The sequence below is a fragment of the Rhineura floridana genome, chromosome 13 (assembly GCF_030035675.1).
Source record: "Rhineura floridana isolate rRhiFlo1 chromosome 13, rRhiFlo1.hap2, whole genome shotgun sequence".
NCBI lineage: Eukaryota > Metazoa > Chordata > Lepidosauria > Squamata > Rhineuridae > Rhineura > Rhineura floridana.
The window spans coordinates 27,632,231-27,654,109 of NC_084492.1; the positions used below are offsets into that span (position 1 = coordinate 27,632,231).

The 21,879-nt window shown below is 42.7% G+C and overlaps 1 protein-coding gene and 1 long non-coding RNA gene across 3 annotated transcripts in view; one reads left to right on the plus strand and one right to left on the minus strand.

Annotated features, from left to right (window-relative positions):
* Positions 1 to 21,879, plus strand: part of LONP2 (lon peptidase 2, peroxisomal) — a 71,364-nt gene that overhangs the window by 20,977 nt on the left and 28,508 nt on the right. For both annotated transcript variants that reach the window (XM_061594491.1, XM_061594490.1), the window contains exons 8-11: positions 3,602 to 3,743; positions 14,428 to 14,578; positions 15,015 to 15,141; positions 17,555 to 17,688. In XM_061594491.1, the coding sequence (XP_061450475.1) occupies positions 3,602 to 3,743; positions 14,428 to 14,578; positions 15,015 to 15,141; positions 17,555 to 17,688 (554 nt within the window). The remainder of the gene's footprint in view (positions 1 to 3,601; positions 3,744 to 14,427; positions 14,579 to 15,014; positions 15,142 to 17,554; positions 17,689 to 21,879) is intronic.
* Positions 10,992 to 19,226, minus strand: LOC133369317 (uncharacterized). Its single transcript, XR_009758869.1, has 3 exons — positions 18,923 to 19,226; positions 15,695 to 15,941; positions 10,992 to 11,657 (listed from the first exon to the last, which is right to left on the minus strand). It is a non-coding gene; the product is annotated as an uncharacterized LOC133369317 (long non-coding RNA).

Consider the following 21,879-nt stretch of genomic DNA (forward strand, 5'->3'; position numbering starts at 1 on the left):
TGTAGAAAAGGACAGGGCAGTGAGAGACAGTTCTTTTGACAAGGCAAGAGGGATTTAATTTTATTTCAGTATTTATTTGTTCCCGTAGGTGTATGTCACCTTTTTAGGGCAACTCCCCCCCTCCCCGGTGGCTCATATAAAACAAAACATAACATAATTCATATCACATTATCCTAATAGAAAAGTAACAGTGCCACAGATTAAAATGATATAGAGCCTAGTACACAGCATCCTAATTAAAAGCAAATGGATATAAAGCTGTTTTAAAATTCCATTGAAAAACTTGTAGAGATGGTGTATTTCCCTAGGAAGCAAGTCCCACAAGTTTGTGGCCATCATTGAAAAGCAATTTGCTGCTTTGGTATGTAGAATACCTTCTCCCCTTTCCCATGTCCTTTGACATACAGAGAAGATTTGGGGAGAGGGGGTTTGATTGTGGCCATAGATTAGTTCCAGCTAAAAGCCCAACCCAAAATATCTGGATCGCTGCAGTGTTCCTAGGTGACTGGAGGACCCACAGTGGCAAGGGAGCTGATCTTAGGAGGATGCAAGAGGCAGCACATTGAGAAGCAAGGGACTGAGGAAAGGATGTGTGAAGAAAGCATAGGAATCCAGCCTGCCCCCTTTGAATCAGCAAGGATCCATTGTATTGAAGCTTGATACTGAACCTTCACTCCAAGTGCTTGATGTTCATGCAAATGCTTTGCTGCTTAAGGGCCTTTCCCTAACCGTGTTCCATGTATCCCTTTTTAAACTTTTGATTCATAGATGCCTTGAGCATTATTTGGGCAGCAGGAGGAGAATCGCCAAAGGCATTGCAGTATCATGTAAATCCCTTGAGGGCTGTGGGACACTGGATAATTTAGAAGTGTTGAATTTGAAATAATGGACTGGGTATATAGTTTGCCACTTGCCTACTCATCTGGGGCCAGTCGCAAGGGTGCCCATCCCTTCAACTCCACCTCTCCCTCATTTTTGCTTTCCGCACACCCTATCGGCCCCTCACTACAGCCACAGAATATTCTATTCTTTTTTGTTGCTGTTGGCATTGTTCCTGTGGTTTCTTGCTAGACCAGTGGCAGCCAACGTGACGCCTTCCAAATGTTGCTGGACTTCAAGTCCCATCGCTCCTGACCATTAGTCATGCTGGCTGGGACTGATGGGGGTTGGAGTCCAACAATGTCAGAGGGCAACATGTTGGCTACCCTGAGTTAGACAAATTGAGTACAGGGCTATAATGGCTAAATCAGGGCATTGTAGCCCAAGACCCAGAATTCTGTATCCGAAAAGGAGTTTTGAAGCATCAAGGACCCAAGGAGTGGGGGGAGAGATCTCCCTGGACTATGTTAGGAAACAACCACTTGGCAGGCTAGCTGAGACTTTCTTAGATGAAGCAAAGAACAGCCAAGGAGCTGCACTTCCTCTATGCCCCATTCCTCAGAATGCTTTTTTTGCCAGCCTTCTTCAGATACACATGAAATTTCTGCGGAAATTCCCTCAGTGCAAGGCATGACCCACCATGCTTGAGCGCAAGCTTCCAAAGCAGAGTGCTGTCTTTGAAGATTAATCTCCTCCTGGGAGATAGAGCCTTGTAAGATACCTCCCTGTAGGCATATTTCAGTAGTTTAAACCAGGAGTGCAGAATCTTTTTTTTTGTTGAGAGCCACATGCATACGGGAAAACCTGTAAGGGGTTGCATGCTGGTGGTGGGTGGAGCCACATCCAAAGTGGCCAGAATTTGTTGAAACTAGGCCCAGACTGCTGCATAAGGCCAATGGCCCATCTAGCCTAGCATCCTGTTCTCACAGTGGCCAACCAGATGCATATGGGAAGCCCACAAGCAGGACCTGAGCACAAGAGCACCCTCCTCTCCTGTAGCTTCCAGTAACTGGTATTCAGAAGTTTGTATTCCAGATGTTTCTGCTCTCTAGGCTATAGCCTTTGCTTTGCCTCCAGCTCCAGTGCAGTGCTTCTGACTCTGGATTTTCACAGTTTGTTCTTCACTATATTTAGCCTGTCTACTAATCTTTGCCACCCATCGATGGCTGGAACTGCAGTTATTCCCCAGTCCTAGTCTTTGCTACTGGGTCTTTTCAGAGTTCAGCTGCAAACTTGTTAGGAGCTTTAAAGGGGTTTCCTTTCCTCAAGCTGAGCTGGCAATAAATAGCTTGATTGCCATCATTGCTTCCTTCTAACCATGCCAAGCTGGACTTCTCCCTCATTGTTTCTCTAATTTTCTAGATGCTGTCTTTAAAACAAAAAGTGTTTTAATTGCCTATATTTAGCCTCAGCTAAACCTCTATTGCAGTTGTTTTCATGTGCATGCTTCTTGTTCAAGCACATGCTTAACTTCCTTTCCGGTCTGTTCATGGCCATTTTCAGATCCTGTCATTTATCCTTCACTCTTCAGATTATACTCCCACTTCCTTCTTTAATTTAGACCTTCTGTCATCCAACCACCAGCCTGCTTTACTTTTGAGTACAAAAGACACCTGGACAATACAATAACTGACATTCAAGTGAGCATGCTTGTATGTTTAAATGGCCAGGTTATTCTGATGTTAATTTAGAAGAGCAGTTGGGAAAATATTGGGCCTCTACTTCCATGCCTGTTGTAGGGAAGCCTGATCATTTAAATTTTGCATGTCTGTTGTTGAGTGATTTTTTCCAGGATAAAGTGGAGGGCCCAGCGCTATTGCTCACAGAGCCTTGCGTTCACTTCCTGACATCTGTGATTAACAAGGATTGTGGGCAGTAAGGCTGGGAAAGATCCTGAGACCTTGAAGAGCTATTGCCAATCTAAGTGGACAATACTGGGCTGGTTGAATCAGCGGCCTGATTTTGTATGAGACATTTTTACTCATTTGATCAAACAGTTACTTCATTTTTATCAAGAGATTTAAAATGTGCAGTGTGCCCCGTGCAGCTCTGTGCTGGTTTATTTAATGGGCGTGTTCAGACAATCAAATTTTTGCTTAATAAGCTGAGACATGAATGCATCTTCTACATCTGACCCATCCACTTTGTTTGTCCTTTCAGATAAGTGTGGAAACAAGCCAAGAAGCTGCAGTAAGCCATAGTTTCCTGTTACATCGATACTGGGAAACTATGGTTAATAGCTTCCAAACAACCCAAAATATGAAACCATAGTTTAAAGTTGGCTTCCAGATCCTGGCTTCTTTGGAAGCCATTAATTCCCAAATTAGACATAATAGGACAATGCAGGCTGGTGCCTTGATTCCCAGCTTGTGCAAAAGAAGGAATGAACTGCATGCATGAAGGTGTATGAAGCTTGTTCATATTTTGACTGATTTGATCATCTGAACACAGCCAGTATCTAACTCAGCCAGTATCTAACTCAACCTTCCACAACGTGGCACCTTCCAGATGGTTTTACACTACATCTCCCATCTAATGGTCAGAGATGATGAGAGTTGTAGTCCAAAATATCTGGAGGGTAGGTTGTGGAAAGCTTTTCATTAACTGTTAGGAGTTTTAGATGACATCAGAGTACATAAAACAATTAACTTCCAGGTTTGTATCTTTGTTCTTTAGTTCTGTATTGTTTCATATTTCAATCTCTGCACTTACTCCCTACAAGGCGCACCTACGTGGGTAGCATGCCTGGACGAATCATCAATGGCTTGAAGACTGTTGGGGTTAACAATCCAGTGTTCCTGCTAGATGAGGTTGATAAACTTGCAAAGAGCCTGCAGGGGGATCCTGCTGCTGCTTTGCTTGAGGTAAGAAATGAAATGAGCTCTTTCTTTGTTGCATGCAACACACTTTTTTCCCCAAATCAGCTGTGTCATTTTTCTCATAACAGCATAGGACTTTTGGATATGGAAATGATAGTGAACTAATTAAAAAAGCTAATTCTCTTTGTGGCTGTGGATACATCGGTTGCCTTAATAATTGTGGGCTTTGATGATTAAGAGCATAAGAAGAACACTCCTGGATCTGATGAAAGGTCTGTTTAGTTCAGCATCTTGTTTTCCTCCAGTGACCAATCATACGCCTTTAAGAATTACACAATTGCACAGGGCATGGACAAGAGCCCTCTCCTGTTGTTTTGTCCCCAGAATCTGGTATTCATAAAATTATTGTATTAACAACTAGGGATTTTTGTGTTGTTGCATCAAAAACAGAACTAGTTGCTTATTTTTAATAGTATTAGCGCATGAATGTTTAACGTGAGTTTCAGAACCTGGGTAAAGGGAAACTCTGGTTAGCCCTAGCACTGTTAACGTTAGCAGTGAACTGCTTAATGACTGTGAAGAGGGGAGGAGGGTTTTCTCCAGGAAAAGTAGGGGCAGTAGGGAGAGCCACATACACTTGAGGCTGGTTTCCAATCCATTCACAAAGGCCCTATCTGCACCGTATACTTAAAGCAGTATTAAACCATTTTAAACAGTCCTGGTTTCCCCAAAGAATCCTGAGAAGTGTAGTTTGTTAAGGGTACTGAGAGTTGTTCAGAGACTCCTGTTCTCCTCACAGAGCTGCAATTCCCAGAGTTCCCTGGGAAGAGGCATTGACTGTTAAACCACTCTGGGAGCTATAACTCTGCGAGGGGAAAAGGAATCTCTTAACAACTCTCAGCATACTGAACAAACTACTTTCCCAGGATTCTTTGGTGGAAGGCATCACTGTTTAAAGCGGTATAATAATATTTTAAATGTACGGTGCAGATGGTTCCCAAGTTTAACATGAAGCCAGTTTTGCATCCACACTCACTGAGTCTGAGAATGTACAGATACTAATATGACTGATTTGCCCAGCATTTATAAAAAAAAATATTTCAGTTATGAAGATTACTGAGATGCTTTCAGCCATAGTGAGGTTGATAGCTATTTTGGGTCCTAGGGATAAGAAAACAAAAACACAAGGAGAGGCCTTGGGCAGCTGTTGGATCCTTCATCTGATTACCCTGGGACTGACTAACTGACATCCTCATAACTAGGCACTTTTATTTATAACATACATCAACAGGAAGGAAGTGGGGGAGAACAGTCCAGCTCCATTTGTAGAATAGCAAGTAATTTGCAGTAGCAATTGCTGTATGAAGGGATTAGTCTTCATATAGTATTTTTCAAGGGAGTATCGCAAAGTGCTGTGATTGCCTTGTCCTTGAATAGTGACAAAGACTCCATACACACACCATATGTTTAAAGCCCATTTAAAGTGCATAGCTTCTCCTAAGGAATCCTAGGCACTGTACTTTACTCCTCACAGAGCTACAGTTTCCAGTGCTCTTAACAAACTACTCTTCTTAGTATTCTTTGGAGGAAGTCATGGGCTTTAAATGCATAGCACGTACATAGCATAACTCTCTTGCTTTTTAGTGTGATTGACAACAAGAGAAGGTTGACTATGTATAACTTGGAATTGCTAACTAGCTAAGTCATAAAAGTTTTTCATACACACTCTCGATGTGTTTTACCCAGAGGATACCTCTTTTGGAATGAGGGAGTCCTCTGTAGATCTTTTACAGGAGATGTCCCTGGGTTAATTTATGTCAACCTAAAAGCTTTCCTGGGCAGGTTAACATGGGCCAGAGCAGACGTGGGGGAACTTGTGGCCCTCCAGGTGTTGCTGGATTACAGCTCCCATCAACATTCTGTCTGGGGCTGATGGGAGATGGAGTCTAACAACAGCAGGAGTGCTAGAAGTTCCCCATCCCTGGGCAAAGCCCTTCCCTAAGTTGTACAGGAATATTTCTCAGTAGGGAATGATCTTATATTCCAGGGTTGAAGAAATATTGTCATTTTGTAGGCACCAGCACTGAACATTTATTAGACAAGAGCTCCTGGATAAGTAGACAGCAGTGCTGCCTTGGAGTGATGTTTCAAGCTGCTGTGACAAAATTGAAAGGACTCAGGAGGATGGGAGGGGAATGATGGCACAATACTTGGGGCGTGTTACACATGAAAGCACACAAAGATTTCCTGCCCTTATACACTTGCAGGGAAGAGCCAGTTTTTCCAGTGTTTGATAATATTGGTAGTCCAGATGGTGGGACTGAGGTACATTTGTTGTTTGAGCAAAGCCGAATGTCTTCCTATTTCCAGTTATTGTCCATCAACAAGAGAACATTTGTTCTATATCTAAATAACCCCTATTGAAGGTTGGAGTAGACAGAAAAGGTCCCAAGTGTTTCTCAGTGTAAAGCCCTGATAGACAGAAATGAAACAAAGTGAACAGGTTCTTGGAGATATTTATTTATGTTGTGGAAATGAAGGTTGTGATGTTCCTGCTTATAGTGTAAATATGGTAAGTGCTGTTTATATAGAAGACATATGGTAAGTGGAGTTAAAGAGGAGGGGGGAGTACATGAGCAGTAGAATGCTGGATGATTGGCTGAGCGTTTGAATGGCTGGGAGTATAAATGGAAGAATGACAGTTGAATCTGGGTGGATGTGGGGAGTGTGGAGAAAGAGGGAGTTGGAGTTCTGATTAATAATAAGTCAAGTACAAAACAGGAATAGATGAAACCATACACTTGTGAAACATTCTAAAACTAATCTTGTTATTTCTGATATTTAATAAATACTTATTTGGTTTACCAGAGGCCTGATCCTTGGCTGGGGGATATACATACCAGAAGGGAGGGCAAGGTAATTACCAAGGCTGAACAGAAACAGTATCTAATGGTGGCAGCGGTGAAGGGAGGAATAATAACAATTCAAGTATCCAGAGCAACCCAGAGTTGTATGCATTATCTATAAAGATACAAGGGGGTTGGGAACAGCATAAGCATGCAGTCACAAAAGTAACCAGCTAGAGAGAGACTCAGGCAAAGTCCCTGGGAGTATTGGTTATAGGACGTGACTGGTGGTGCTGCCTAGCAGGGGGATCTAGTGAGATCTGTGCTAGAGCGGAGTGAGAAACCATATAAAGGACGGTCCGGACTGGTGGTATCCCTGGTGGTGCCTAGTGAAAGGCAGTAGCCACAAGCAGGTGGGAACCTGACAGAGAGAACCAGGGAAGGACGTCACAAAGGTGTTCTCTCTCTCTCTCTCTCTCTCTCTCTCTCTCTCTCTTATACATACATCTATCTATCTAATCTATTTTATCTATCTATCTATCTATCTATCTCTGATCCCAACTTATGGCGACCCTATGAATAGGGTTTTCGTGGTAAGCAGTATTCAGAGGTGGTTTACCATTGCCTTTCTCTGAGGCTGAGAGGCAGTGACCGGCCCAAGGTCACCCAGTAAGCTTCATGGCTGTATGGGGATTCGAACCCTGGTCTCCCAGGTCGTAGTCCAACACCTTAACCACTACACTACACTGGCTCTCTGTAATTAAATTACATATATATATGCAACCTGCAATCAGCCCAAATAACAGAAACAAGACGTGTGCTGTGCTGATCTTGTTTTAGCAGGGAGGAAGCAACAATATTAAGACAGTTAATTTACCAAATTTTTCCAAGCTAGACAGGAAGTGGATTGGACTGTGAAAGACCAACTCAAATTGTATTTGCAGTTTTACAAATTTGTAAAGCAGTACAATAGCTCAGGTCTCCGGCTCCCCCGGTGCATTCACTATAGCTGCCCAGTCTCCCTGCTTTTTAAAATTCGATAGGAATATCTGTTGGTTATAGGTGCGTTCTTAAACCGCAGGGGGTTTTTTTTGTCTATTAATGAATTTCTCTGCTTTTTAATCCAGGAGGTAAGAAATGGGATCCTGTGCAAGTTTGCTGAGAATGTACTGATCATTTGCATGCTTATTGAGTTCAGTGGGATTTACTCTCATGCAATCATGCTTAGGTGAAACTGACCGTGAGGGAGGAGGGGGAGGGGGAGAGGAGAGGAAGGAGGAGGGGGGAGGGGGAGAGGAAGGAGGAGGGGAGAGGGAGAGAAGAGAGGAAGGAGGAGGCAGGAGGGGGAGGGGATAGGAGGGAGGAGGGAGGGAGGGCAGGTTTCATCATTTGCATGCTTGTTGAGTTCAGTGGGATTTACTCCTGTGCCATCATAGATAGATGAAGCTGACTTGGGGCAGGGGCCGGGTAGGGAAAAGGAAGGGGGTGGAGGAGGGAGAAAAGGAGATTGGGTGAGGGATGGGGTGGCACTGGGCAGATGGAAAAACCCTTTCCTTTCCAAAAGGAAAACATTGTTAACAGTATCATTATTTTTCAGGGTTTCCCCCACCTTTTTATTCTACAGCAGATATATGTAGTCTCTCACCCAAATTTAAACTAAAGCTGTTCCTAGCTACATCCACACCAGACCTTTATTCCACTTTAAACAGTCCTGCCTTCCCCCAAAGAATCCTGGGAAGTGTAGTTTGTGAAGGGTTCTGAGAATTGCTAGGAGATGCCCTGTTCCCCTCACAGAGCTACAGTCCTCAGAAGAGTGGCTGACTGTTAAACCACTCTGGCCACTGGAGCTCTGTCAGGGGAATAGGAGTCTCCTAACAACACTCAGCACCCTTCACAAATTACACTTCCTAGGATTCTTTGGGGGAAACCATGACTGGATTTTTTTCTCTTGTTTTACACTTTGAACGCTCTATTCTCTCTGACTGTTTTCACTATGAAATCCTAGAGGCATGTTAAGCAAGCATTTCTAAGTTCAGGACTATAAATGTTGCAAGGTTTTGTTTTGAAATGAGCTTCCTGGAAGCAGCAGAATGGCATGGGGTGGGTATTTTCAATTTAACATGGTGGAATGTAAAAAATCCATGCTGGCTATACTGTCATGGCTGTATAGTAAGAGTATCAGCACCAGGCTCACCTACATCTGGAAGGCATTCCACAATCGGAATGCCCCCACAGAAAGGACCCACTCTTTTGTATATATATAATGTACGTCTCCTGAAGATGGAACATAGAGGAGGCTTTGAATACAAAGAGACTCTCTGTTTACCCTTATTATGTATGTTCTTCTTTTTGATTGGTGCCTTTGATAATTATTTTACTCTTTAATTTGTGCCAGGTGTGGTAGAGAGGGATTTTTTAAAACACTTGTGTCCTGTACTATCAATGTAACCTCCAAGGCTACTAACAACAACTTCATTAAAAACAATTGGTTTAAACACAAACAGTACCCAGACTGCCCAACCCCTCCTTACTTGCCCAGACTGCATAAGACAAACCATGCTGCAAATGCACAAATATCATAGAGAGAAAGCAATGCATTTTTGCCCTCCAAGCCAAAAGGCCTAACAAAATAATGTTGTTTTACTGAGTATTAGAGCGTAATCAAAGAAGGCTAATCTAGGCATCTTGAGGCAATTACTACCACAGCCTGGGGCCCCAGTGGAGGTGGCCCTGGCCAATATATCCACCAGCCACAGGTCTGTCAGTGCCAGAATGCAAAGCAGGTCCTCTGCTGAGGATTTGAGTGATATGAGGACATGCAGAGGATAAGCAATGGCAACAGATGTCTGCTGAGGAGTGAGCTGGCTGTCGCCTTCCTTCAACAGACGGAGTACCTGTTTTCAGTGATGAGCCTTCTCAGTCTACCTGTTGAAATCCAAGTGCCATTTTCATAATTAATCCCCTGCACCACCATCACCCTGACTAATCACTGGGGAACGTAACAAGCCCTTTCTGTTAAGCAGGTGGTAGAAATTGCTTGTAGCTTTATCTGAGTTTCAAAACGGGTCAGTGGTGGCAAAAAAAAACCCCTTCACTTAGTAGAAGCTTCTGCACTATTTTAGATTCACATGGGGTTAAAGGTTCATCTCTCTTTCTCTAGCTTCTCTCTCCTTCAGATTTTTTTAAGTTATAGTAACGAAAGCTAAGTGAGATGGCTTTCTATTCTTGACAAATGTTCAAACTCTCTGTATGTATGTGTGATATATAATTTTAATTAGCAGCACTCCTCTGGGCCCATAATTCAAGCCGCTAAGCAAAAGGGATGTGTTCATGCCATAATGGAAAGGATAAATTATCCTGACAGCAGCATGCAATTGCTTAGGCATTGCGGAGGTCCCATCATGTGTTACATGAGAACTTTTCATGTCAAAGCAGCATTGATAATTTATCATGCACCAGGCAAAGAGCTCTAGAATTCAAGGGAGGTGGAAGAAAGGCATTCGATGAATGTGATGTTAGCAGCAGGTGTGTGGATCACAGAATACTATGTAGATGGAGTTAAGATAACTAAGGAAGGGGAGTTGCACTGTGTTTATAAACCTAGGATGCCTCAGATGATCAAGGTTTATTTAAGGAGAGCTTCACTGTATGATTATGGCTATATTCTCACTGATAAAATGTGCATACAGGGCAAGTTCACACATTTCCTGTTCAGGGATCCTATAAACTTGAGTATGTAGTAGATGAATTCTTCCCACCATCTGTATGAGGTGACATGATGTGAGCTGGGATATTTGTGTGTGTGTGTTCAGTTTGTATCGCCTTCCACCACCATCACCAGTGTGCACTGGGAACATTGCTAGCATTGCACATAACCTTGCATGCACTAAGGATCTCTGGCAGACTGTCCCTGAGTAAAATCTTTTGTATGATCTTTGCAATCTGTTCCCCTTTCTGGGCTGCACTTGTATCTCTGCCCCACTTATTGTTAAATAGCCCTGGCTAGGCTTCCGATTGTTGTAAGACTGGACTACAGGATTGGGATCCTTTCTGCAGGCCTTAGAATAGGGCAGATGGAACTGTTTGGGGCATTGTTCCCTCTCTACTTATATGTAAAGATAAATCCCTTTTGTGTGATGTACACTACACCATGCTTCTCTCTTACTCTGGAGCAACTGCATTACTTTCAGCTGCTGTTGCTTTGTTGCAAGGCTGGCTCTCAGTCCCAGAGGAAACAGGCAGGACTAAGGTCTCATCGTATCACTGGGTTCCCTTAGCATGATCCTGTCCTTAATCCAGTCTCAGTGCAACACAACTTAAAACTGAGGCCCTAGTCTTGCGTGGTCACTTAAAAAATAATCACTTTTACAATTTTCCACATTATAATTATTTATTTTATTTTATTATTTGATTTATATCCCGCCCTTCCTCCCAGCAGGAGCCCAGGGCGGCAATTATGCATGACATTGTTTTTTCTGCACTGGATTTGCAGACACAGTAGGATTTCTTGTGATACAAATGCACTGTCATCTCTTCAGTATTGTAAAATTGGACTATGCAAGCACCTAGCTAAATGAATCAGGTTTGCACATGCAAGTGACTTCTTATTTTTAACAGTAATAAGCTAAAATGAGGTTTCTTTTGAATGTTTATCTGAATATGCAGCCCAGTATATACAACATGCCCCGACTCAAGAGTTGTGCAACATGCTCCAAGGCATACAGAAATGAGTGAGTCTTCATTTTGGTGAAATGAAGGGCGCTTAGCTTCAGACATGCTGGAACTCCTCTTCAGTAGAGCCACACCCACTAATTACATTTTTTTTCTCATCACGTTAATTACAGAATTTTCTTTTCTGTGGATTGCATGCCTGTTTTGAATGCTGACCCTCCTCCTTCAAGTCAAAACTTCATTTGGGAATTTAATCAATACCGCATGCTTCTTTCTGGCTTTTTAAGAAACAAATATCATTGGGAGACATTTAAAAGATAACTGCTGCTATGTACTTCCATAAAATCATTTTGTTTCCTTCTCTCAGCAGTGTTCTACTAGTTTCTCTGTGCTATATTAGTTGGGTTTTTGTCTGCGGCTTTAGCCGATCTTCTGGCAGCAACTAGGGAAAGCAAAAGAAAGCTTGGAAATTATTTGGAAGCGCATTTTGCAAAGACTCAAACCAGTGAGAGCCAACAGTGTCTTGATAATACATTTAACATTTGATGTCACTGGTGGTTTGCTTCTGAATACCAGTTGCTGGAACCCACAGAAGAGAGTGCTGTTGCATTTAGATCTTGCTTGTGGGCATTCCATAGGCATCTGGTTGGGAAAACAGGAGGTTGGACTAGATGGGCCACTGGCCTGATCCAGCAAACTCTTCTTATGTTCTTAAGGTTTCAAGTTTCCTATGTTCCACCTGTTAATTGGCATATCCAACTTAGATGAGCATAAGTAGTTATAAAAACGTGTGCCATGATGTTTTGTCTTGGTATCTCAAAGCCTGGATTCTTAGTGCAGTTCTCTATGTTACCCACAATGAGACTGTAGATTGTGGTGGTAGGATTCTGGATGGTATCAGCTTGGACTACAGGGGTGTGCATGTTAGGAGGGGGGATTGTTAATATTTTTGCATGTTCGTCCATGGGAAAAAACTCCTGTGTGGTCAGCTCATATCACAGGAATATAAGAAGAACCCCATTGGATCAGGCCAAATCCTCTCTAGTCCAGCATACTGTTCCCATAGTGGCCTACCAGATGCCTCTGGCAGACCCATAAGCAGGATACGAGCACAATAACGCTCTCCCTTTCATGTTCCCTAGGAACTGGTATTAACAGGCATGGTGCCTCTGATACTGGATACTGATATAGTCATCATGGTTAGTAGCCATGGATCAGAGAAAGAGAGTTATGCTAAAGCTTCCTCTCTGATGTGTGACTTTACTGCATGTAGGGATTATATAATGTGGGGAAGCCTTTGAAAACATAAACCCTCCTCCCATCTGCATTCTGAAGCGGTTGAGAATTCTACCACCTCCTTCTTCTGAAAACTACTTAAATTATATTATTGATGTTTTCAAAAGGTTTTTAAACAAAGGGCCCATTTTAACTAAACTTCCCCAGTTCCGCATTCTCACCAACATACCCATCTACCTGCCCAGCCCTGAGCTTATTCCCTCCAAGCAGAAAGGATAGGAGAGAGAGGGGAAAGAGAGCGAAGAAAAATTGGAGTAGAAAAGAGAAGAGCAAGCTTGGCTTGCCTAACGTGGATGGTGAACGCAGGACTGTATCACCAGGTTGCAACAGTGTCAAGACTCAACTGTACGTTGCATTTCAAAGACTTTAATTAATATCCCATTACTCAAGTGACCATGACAATTTTTGCTTGGTGGCTGTTTGACAGAGTAATAAGCACAGGACAGGTGCTTGATGTGTAAATGTTTATATCAGTGGCACTTGCTCATCTTGTAATGGATGGTAAGTTCCCCTGCTGTTTCCTTCTTGATAGCTTCAGCAGAGATCCCTGCTCACAACCACTCAGCTGGAATAACAGCTAGTGACTGACTTTTTACCTCCTAGCTGGGTACAGCCAAAGAAGCTTCTTGCATACAGCACTGTCCAATTTGCTTCTCATCCTAGATCTTCACATGCACCTGTTTAAGATTTTTTTTATCTTTAGAAAGCATAATTGACTTTGGTCTTCAGAGCATTGCTTACTCCTTACTCCCCTCATTTGGGTTTTGACCTCACTCATAACATTAAGTGGGGATACACTTGATAAAGCAGCTCTACCAACCAACCAACCAACCACAAATGCAATATAGTTTTGACTCTGCCTTCTCAGTGATTTTCCTCCTGCCCTCTACTGTTAGATGATGATATGAGGTGTCCAGCTAAGTCATGTATGGGGAACCTTTGGACCTTCCAATGTTGCTGAACTACAACTCCCCATCAACCCCAGCAAGCATGGCCAATGCCAAGGGATGATGGGAGTTGTGGTTCAGCAACATCTGAAGGGTCAAAGGTTCTCCACACCTAAGTCTAACTCAGAGTAGACCTATTGAAATTAATGGACATGGCTCACTTAGGTAGATTGATTTGAGTGAGTCTACTCTGAGTAGGACTTAATCGTATATAAACTAAAGGGTCTGCTCTTAGTAGCATTGGCTATAACCCAATTAATATTAGATCCAGAGGTTATGATAATATTTTGCAATTACTTATAATACCTATTAGATCCAGAGGTTATGATAATATTTTGCATTTATGAAGCACTCTGCAGGTGTTCAAAACGCTTCACGCATATCGCCCATTTAAATGGAGATGTCGGACATTAAACTCTATGACCTACATGCAAAGCTTATGATCTATTAATCTGTGACTGATCTATGGACTCTCCCCGAGTCATTCTTCTCCCTAGGGAATGTTGGGAATTGTAGTTCGGGGTGGGGATTATGGATTTTACCAGAGAAGTGTTCACATCCTTATGAAACTGGAATTTTGGGGAATTTGGTAAGGTGGAGTCCAGGCAGTTAAACTCAGGGAGAATTTGGATAAATATATTGTACCGTCATTCTCTTCTTTTCTTCTCCTCTTCCCTCACCCTGATCTTTTAGGGGAAGAAAAAAAATGAGAAGCAGGTTATGATGCTTCTGGTGTGACCCACTTGTGGATCCCACCAACCCACCCCTTGAAGGCCAAACCTTTAAGGAATGCAGCTTTTCAAAAATCTGGTTTGCCACCAACTGTCCTCTAAAATATAACTGCATTTCTGTGTTAATGTTTCTGCAGGAGAATTTAACTGCATGTTTAGCTGTAACTACAGTCATATTTTTTGACAGGAATTAAACTTGCAAGATAACCCCTTTTTTATATATAATCTGCTTTTTAAGGTCTTGGATCCTGAGCAGAACCACAGCTTCACGGATCATTACTTAAATGTAGCGTTTGACTTATCCCAAGTCCTTTTCATAGCTACAGCCAACACTACCGCCACCATCCCACCTGCTTTGTTGGACAGAATGGAGATCATTCAGGTTCCAGGTAATGCAGAACTAACTGGAGGTGAGGGAATAACCATTGCTTGTAAGAATACAAAAATGGCCTTACTACAACAGAAACGGGGTTGTGTCCAGTGTTAGCTCTACTCAGAGTAAATCTGTTGATATTAATGGGTCATATTCTATGTTAGTCCTATCAGAATGGACCCACTGAAGTTAATTGACATGATTAACTGAGGTTCATTAATAAAATTTTTATCACCTATACATCCTCATCTGTAAGGCAGGATGTATCAGTGATTCCTACCTTCCATTCGTTGGCATTGTCTGCTGTACACGTATATCATAGACAGGGCAACTGCAGTACCTTCTCCCATCTCTCCCTCTTTCAAACAGGCTCAAGCGGCATTCCCTTTAAAATGTCACTTCTGATCAGAGTTCATTCCTAGTTATTCTAAATGACCTGTCTTGTTTCGAAGGATACACACAAGAAGAGAAGACAGAAATTGCACATCGGCACTTGATTCTGAAGCAGCTTGAACAGCACGGACTGACTCCTCAGCAGCTTCAGATTCCCCAAGAAGCAACCGTGGCAATCATCACCCGGTGAACATTTTTGCTATTTGCTACGTTTAATTTCTGTCCCACGTTCTTGTAGCTGCCAAGGAAATCAATATTTTTTTATATTATAAACACTTTATTGCATTGAAAGAATGGCAGGGGATGTTCTTTAAGGGGAATGATAATTGTCATGAGGTATCAAAGCATCAAGGGCTATGTGAAGTCCATGGTCCAGGGCAAGAGAAGGATTTTGCACCTTGAGCATCTTTTTTTAGAGCAGAGTTTATAAACCTGATGGAAGGGCCTGTCTCTTTTCCAATTAATACAAAGTTCTAGTCCTTAAGGTTGACAAACCAAGTTTGAAAGTTTGCTAACCAGTGCCAGGAGAAGTCACAGAAGCTGTGTTGGAAAGAGGATGGCTGAAATAGGATTTACAGGGTTTGTGGGCAGAATTTCAGTGCCCTGCATTGTTGTTTGTCCCTCCCCATGACCAAGAGAAGCAGAACTCAGTGCAGAATTCTGAAAGGGCATGTAAAAGATGATATCAGGTGGGAAAAGGGATGACAGGAGGTACTTTTGGCGTTCTTTCCACCCTTACCTGTCGTCTCAGTCCTTCCGTGGTTCCAGGACATCCGGACGAGCAAAGGACGCCCACTCCAGCCGCCCATTCTGGAACAGACAGTGCAATCAACCTAGGGCACAACAACATTTTCCCAATCGCTCGGGTTTTGGTTCCCAGTCGCAGGGCAATACGCATCAGTTCTGATGCCAGCATTCCGCCAGTGGGGGGCCGTCTTTTCATGGCACAGAATCCAACCAGCCCTGGCCAAATGTCAGTAGATTTCCTGTATAATAATGGGGACAAAGCCAAATGCAGCTGGAATGTAATACTTAATGTAATCATATAATGATATGAGATTGGCCTCTGAGTTAAAGCAGTGGTGGCTGAAGCCTTTTCAGTCATGGCACCCCTATTTGTGGAATTCCATGGTGCCAGCTTTGATTTCTTGTTTTGTTTGGTGCCTGATGTAATCCCTATTTTTATTTGACTAGGCCTGTTAGGTTTTTTTTGGGGGGGGGGAGGAGGGAGGTATATTGTTGGAATTTTACATGCTGTATTGGTGACTGTTTTTATATTTATATAATGCTGGGTTGGAGGATGAGCAGGTGGGAGCCAAGGATAGACAATCCCTATCTTCCTAAGTCCCGCAGGATATGTGGGGGCAGCGTAGAAGTAAGGATGGAGTGGTGTGTTTCCTCTCTCTTTTTTTCCCTTTGCCAGTTTTTCTTTTCTTCTTCTTAGGGTTAGGATTGGAAACAATGGGAAAGGAAATGTATCCACCAGCTGTTGTACATTTCCCCTTGTTTGTGGGACATGTTGGAGGAATGTGAATCCTATAGATACTTTGCCTCCTCCTGATCTGCCCCCTGCACACACCCTCTTTGCCTGTACCAATGCTGGAGCTCTGATGATGAAGGCAAGAGCTGCAGAGATTTCCAAAGCGGGAGGGAGAGGCCTTACAGGGCCGGAGCCTCCTCTCTGAGGACGGACCCCTCTCTCCACCCTCAGATCGGAAATATCTCAGTCCCAGGGGCTGTAAGATTGCTGCCTTATTGTATTCTATTTTTTCTGTAAGCTGCTCTGAGAACGTCAGCTGACGAGCAGCTAATAAATCAATTAAACACTACTTTCCTAATTGAGCAGTCAGCTAAAAACAATTATGTGAGGATCGTGTTAGAAATACTCTGAAGCTAATGCATACAGTTTTGGAGTTTTAAAAATGCGAAGAAGTTGCTCAGCTTGGGGTTTTGGAAAGGGAAAGGAGATTCCAGAAAGATGGGGCAAAATTGTTCATTGACCCAGGGGGCAAATAAAAGGGGAGAAAGATTGAACAATCATGGTTAGCCTGAAAGGCAGCAGAAGCAAAGAGTTTAGAGCTGCTTGTCGGTTTCGGGCATGTTATTCCACTATATTCAAGATGTTTCTTTCTCTTCTAAGAATATTCCAAATTTGTTTTTGATTCAGAAAGAGATTTTTCTCATGCTTCAATTTGGGGATTGCCTCTTTGTCTCCATTTCTGCATAGACCCAGTCCATCTTTCTTGCTTCCCTGGGCAGACCCTGAGACATGGATTCATTGCTGCAGGGATGGGGAATGTGTTGTGGCCCTCCAGATGTTTACTGTACTACAACTCCCATCCTTCCTGGTCATTGGCCATGCTGGCTTTGGTTGATGGGAGCTGGGAGTCCAACAACATCTGGAGGGCCACAGGTTCCATGTCCCTGCATTATGGCTTCATTATACCCTCTGCATATAACTTTTTGCATGTTAAAATCATTCACTGAAATCCACCCCCCAAACATAGAGTTGTAGTGAACAGTGCCCATAGGGAGATCCAGAATCACGCCTATTTAGACACATGCTGAAAGGGCAATCTTGGCTGCTTCTTTGTGCTAGATATACCCGGGAGGCAGGAGTCCGCTCCTTGGATCGCAGATTTGGAGCCATTTGCCGAGCAGTTGCTGTGAAAGTGGCAGAAGGCCAGCACAAGGAGACAAAGCCAGATCACCCTGAAGTGACAGAAGGAGGAGGTTTGTGTGCCTTTTCTTTCCTTCTGCCAGTCACAAGCCCTTGCCAGCTCTCTGGCTTGGAAGGTTGCCCAAGGAGAGGGGAGCCACTGGCATTTTTTTTAGTTTTTAGATTTGCATATGTTTAGTCCTTCACCAAAATAAATATGCAGGTCCCCCCCTCCCCGTTTCTGGCATTAATTCATAATGAGTGACAGAATTATCTGCACTGCATCGTTTGGAAAAAGGAAATCTTAGCTTGTGATTGAGAGATGGAAGTCAACTATTTTATTTTTTTTTCTTTTGTTGTATTGTTGTTTTTGTTGTTTGACTTTGTTTTGTTTGTCTTTTGAAAAATTTGAATAAAAATTATTAAAAAAAAGAGAGAGATGGATTAGCTGCTCAGCCCACATTTTGAACTGTGTAGCCATTAATTATTTGGGTCCGACGTACTTGAGGAGCTGCCACCTTCCTGTATCCCCTTCTGTTCCCCCTTAGCAATAACTACCCAAAGAGCACATAAAGAGAGTTCCCTACAATTATTCCTTTTACCTGAATACCTTACAAAGACTGAGCAGTCATCCTATGCTGCTTGGGTGATGCTGAAGTTTGGAGAACACATGGGAAGGGACAGATAATGATGTGGATAAACCAGCATTGCCTAGTCCCTCCAGCATGATTAATAAGGTTCCAGTATTACCGAAGTTGCAACCATGCTATTCCAGTAATGCAAGAAGTAGCCCTGAGTCTTCTCAACAGAGCAATGTGGCCAAATATTTGCCTGTTACAGTAGCACAAAAAATAATCTCTCCACAGAATAGGAGAAAGGGAACCTTTTTTTTCATTCCGAGGGTCGCGTTCCTTCTGGGCAACCTTCTGGAGGCCACATTCCAGTGGTGGGTGGGGCTAGAGGCAAAAGTGGGTGGAGCAGTGAATGTCAATGTTGTCTTTGTACAGTAGGCTGTATATACTCTCACACCCCTCTCTATCCCTCATACATGCAAGCAAAAGGCATTATTAGAGTTCAAAGACAAATTAAAAACAGCCATGCAAAAACTCTTGAGGAGGTGAAGCAAGGCCAGTGAGGGGTGTGGCCTTGGGACAGGAGGTAAAGGGAGGAGGTATGACCTGTGGAGGTCCCGAGGGCCAGAAACAAAGGCCAGGAGGGCTACAATTGGCCCCTGGGCCTGAGATTCCTCACCCCTGCCATAAGAGTAATGAAAGCAACAAGAAGTGATGAGTAACAGTTGATATTTACCTGTGGGTCCATTCTCTCCAGCTGTTACAAGCTTCTATTTGGAAATTCTTTAAAAGCTTGCCTAAAAGCACCTTTATCAAGAATCAGTCCATTAGCATTACAGTCAGACATGCATGCCATAAACATCCTGCATGACAAACATAATCTGGGAGTGAAGTCTTGCTGATTATTCAGGTACTTCTCATAGGGTGGCAGATGTGATCAGTTTGCACGAGGACCTAGGTTTCTTGTCGGGATGAGAGCAAGAAGACATTACGGAATGCTATTCACCGTTCTACCTACCATGTGGTGGTCTGAAGGAACGTTTTTACAGGGATCTGTGCAATGCAGGAGAAACTTAAGCCCTTGAACTTTTACCTCATTTCCAGGTTTATTTAATTGTATGTGTGTGTGTGCGTGGGCAGAGCTTTCATTGGCAGAAGAGTTGTTGTTACAGTGATTGCCAGCTATGGAGCTTGTGCCAATTTCTTTTTTCAGATCTAAGAACCAGGGAGACACAGATTTCCATACAAGCCTTTCAGATTTATTCTGGGGTCCCCTCCCCTGGGTAGCCCTCAGTTTATTTTTTGGTGTGTGTGTGTGGGGGGGTGTTATTTAATCATTAGAGATAAATTTGAATTGTTCATATACCTTATTTGAAAAGATCATGTCTTCTTGATATATCATGTGGCATGTGAGCTCAGAAGTTGACACCTTGCCTGGGCCAGAAAGCACTGCTGTTACTCAAGAAAGAGTGTAGCTGACATCCAAATTCATTGTAAAATCACTTTACTAGGGGTTGCTGCCCGTATGTGCCTAGAGTTCAGTGCCTGTGGCCATGTGACACCAAGAAGGCATTTGAGAGTATCTAGGCCAGGCTTCAAAGATCAACACAACTAATTCCACATGACCAAAAATGCTTTGGATCTGCATCTGTCTTTTCTGAATGGCAAATCTCTTTCTGGAATAAAGTTTCAAAAAGCAGCTTGCAATGGGGGTGGGCAGGAAAAAAACAAAAAATTGCCCACGCAGGCACAAGGCTTTGGATGCGTTTAAAATGTTTAATTTTAGAATTTGGCAGTCCATATTGCTGTTCTGGGCTGCTTCAAGAGAGTGATGCTGATTTTCAAAGTTGTTCTATATGCTGGAGCTCCTGCAGCAGGAGCTTCACTACACACACCACTGTCTTGCCTTTAGCATTCTGAACACTGAAATGAAGCACCTGCTGATCTGGAGCTGTTTGTGTGCATTGGAGCCTTGGAGAATAGCAGGTCACCGTTTGTGGTCATGCTTGGTTTTCCTCTTTCGTTCTTTCTTTCTTTCTTTCTTTCTTTCTTTCTTTCTTTCTTTCTTTCTTTCTTTCTTTCTTTCTTTTTAAATTTTATTTTATTTCAGTAAAGAAGTTACCAAAAAAAGAAAAGAAATCCATGCTAAGAACAGTTAAATAAATATTGCAATTATTCAAATCTTCCTTCCCCAGCCCCTGAAAAAAATTCAAAATAAAACAGGATGGCATTTCACATAGCAATATAGCTAAGTACAAATAAAAAGAAACAGCATCAACACGTTCCTGCAAACCTATGTGAGAAGGAGGCATTTCCATTTTCACAACAATTCCACCCAGCAATACATCTTTGTCTTATCACAGAGCCTGAGAAATGCCCCGTCATTCCTGTTGTGAGTCTGTGCTCTCTAATGTAAATCACAAACATGTTTCATACTGCATAATAGTCCAGTGTGTTTTTTTTAATTTTTATTGAAGTTTTCAATACATACATCAATAATCAGCACACAGCAGACGTCACTCTGTACAAAGAGAGAGCTTTAAAAATGTTGATGATGTTCTCTTTGCCAATCTCAATTTGAACATCAGTTTCTCAGCCATTGCCGTATTCCAGAGGCTGTCAATCCAGTTTTCCATTGTTGAACCATCAGCCTGTTTCCAATTCTTTGCAATCTCCATCCTGTTACCAGAATGCCTGAATCTGATACTAGGCCTTGTGGTCCAGGGCTACACTTGCAGGCCTAGCTCTGATAAGCCTCATTCAACGCAGCTGTATTTCTCCCCTTGTAAAATAGACTTGGGTTGGGATCAAGGCTCTGTGGTAGACCATATGCTTTACAGGCAAGAAGTCCCATGTTCAATCTCCACTTAAAAAGATCAAGTAGCAGATAATGGGAAGAACGTCCCACCTGAGATCCACTACCAGTCAGCACAGTAGGCGATACTGAGCAAGATGCACAAATAGTCTGACCTGAGATAAGGCAACAAAACCTATGCAAAACTCTTATTGCCAAACCTTCTTTGCGCTTCTTGTCAAACCTTTTTAGGGAAGGGCCATAGCTTGGGTAGAACATCTGCTTTGCATGCAGGAAGTCCTAGGTTCAATCCACAGCACCTCCACATAGGGTTGGGAGATTCTGCCTGAACCCTTGAGAGCTGCTACCAGTCCATGTAGACAGTACAGAACTAGATGGACCAATAGTCTGACTCAGTGTCCCTGCCAGGGATGCCAGCTCTTTCTTTGGAAATGTTAGCTGAGACTGATGGGGGCTATAGTCCAAAACATTTGGAGGGTACGAGTTTGGGAAGGCTGCCATAGAAAGATCCCCAAGGGTCAGTCCTCCTAGCACTCCAGGAGAGAGGCAGGAAATCTCAAGGATTTTTAATCTTGGCAGCCATGTCAAATTTAACAGAATTGCCCACATGCTTTTCTGTAACATAAGTCAAAGGCTGTCGCTTGATTGAAGAAATCCTAGTCAGTAATCAAATGTGTTTTAACCGATTAATCAATTAAATCTGCATAATTTTGCATATAAAGCAATAGTTTTGAAGAAAAAAGCATACTTGCTTTCAAATATAAGTTACAGATGAATGTCATCGTAGAAAAAGGCATCCTCTCCCAGGTGAGAATGAGAAAGTGCCTCTTCACCTTCTGTGACTCTTAAAATGCTTATGTTAAACATTATTAACCATC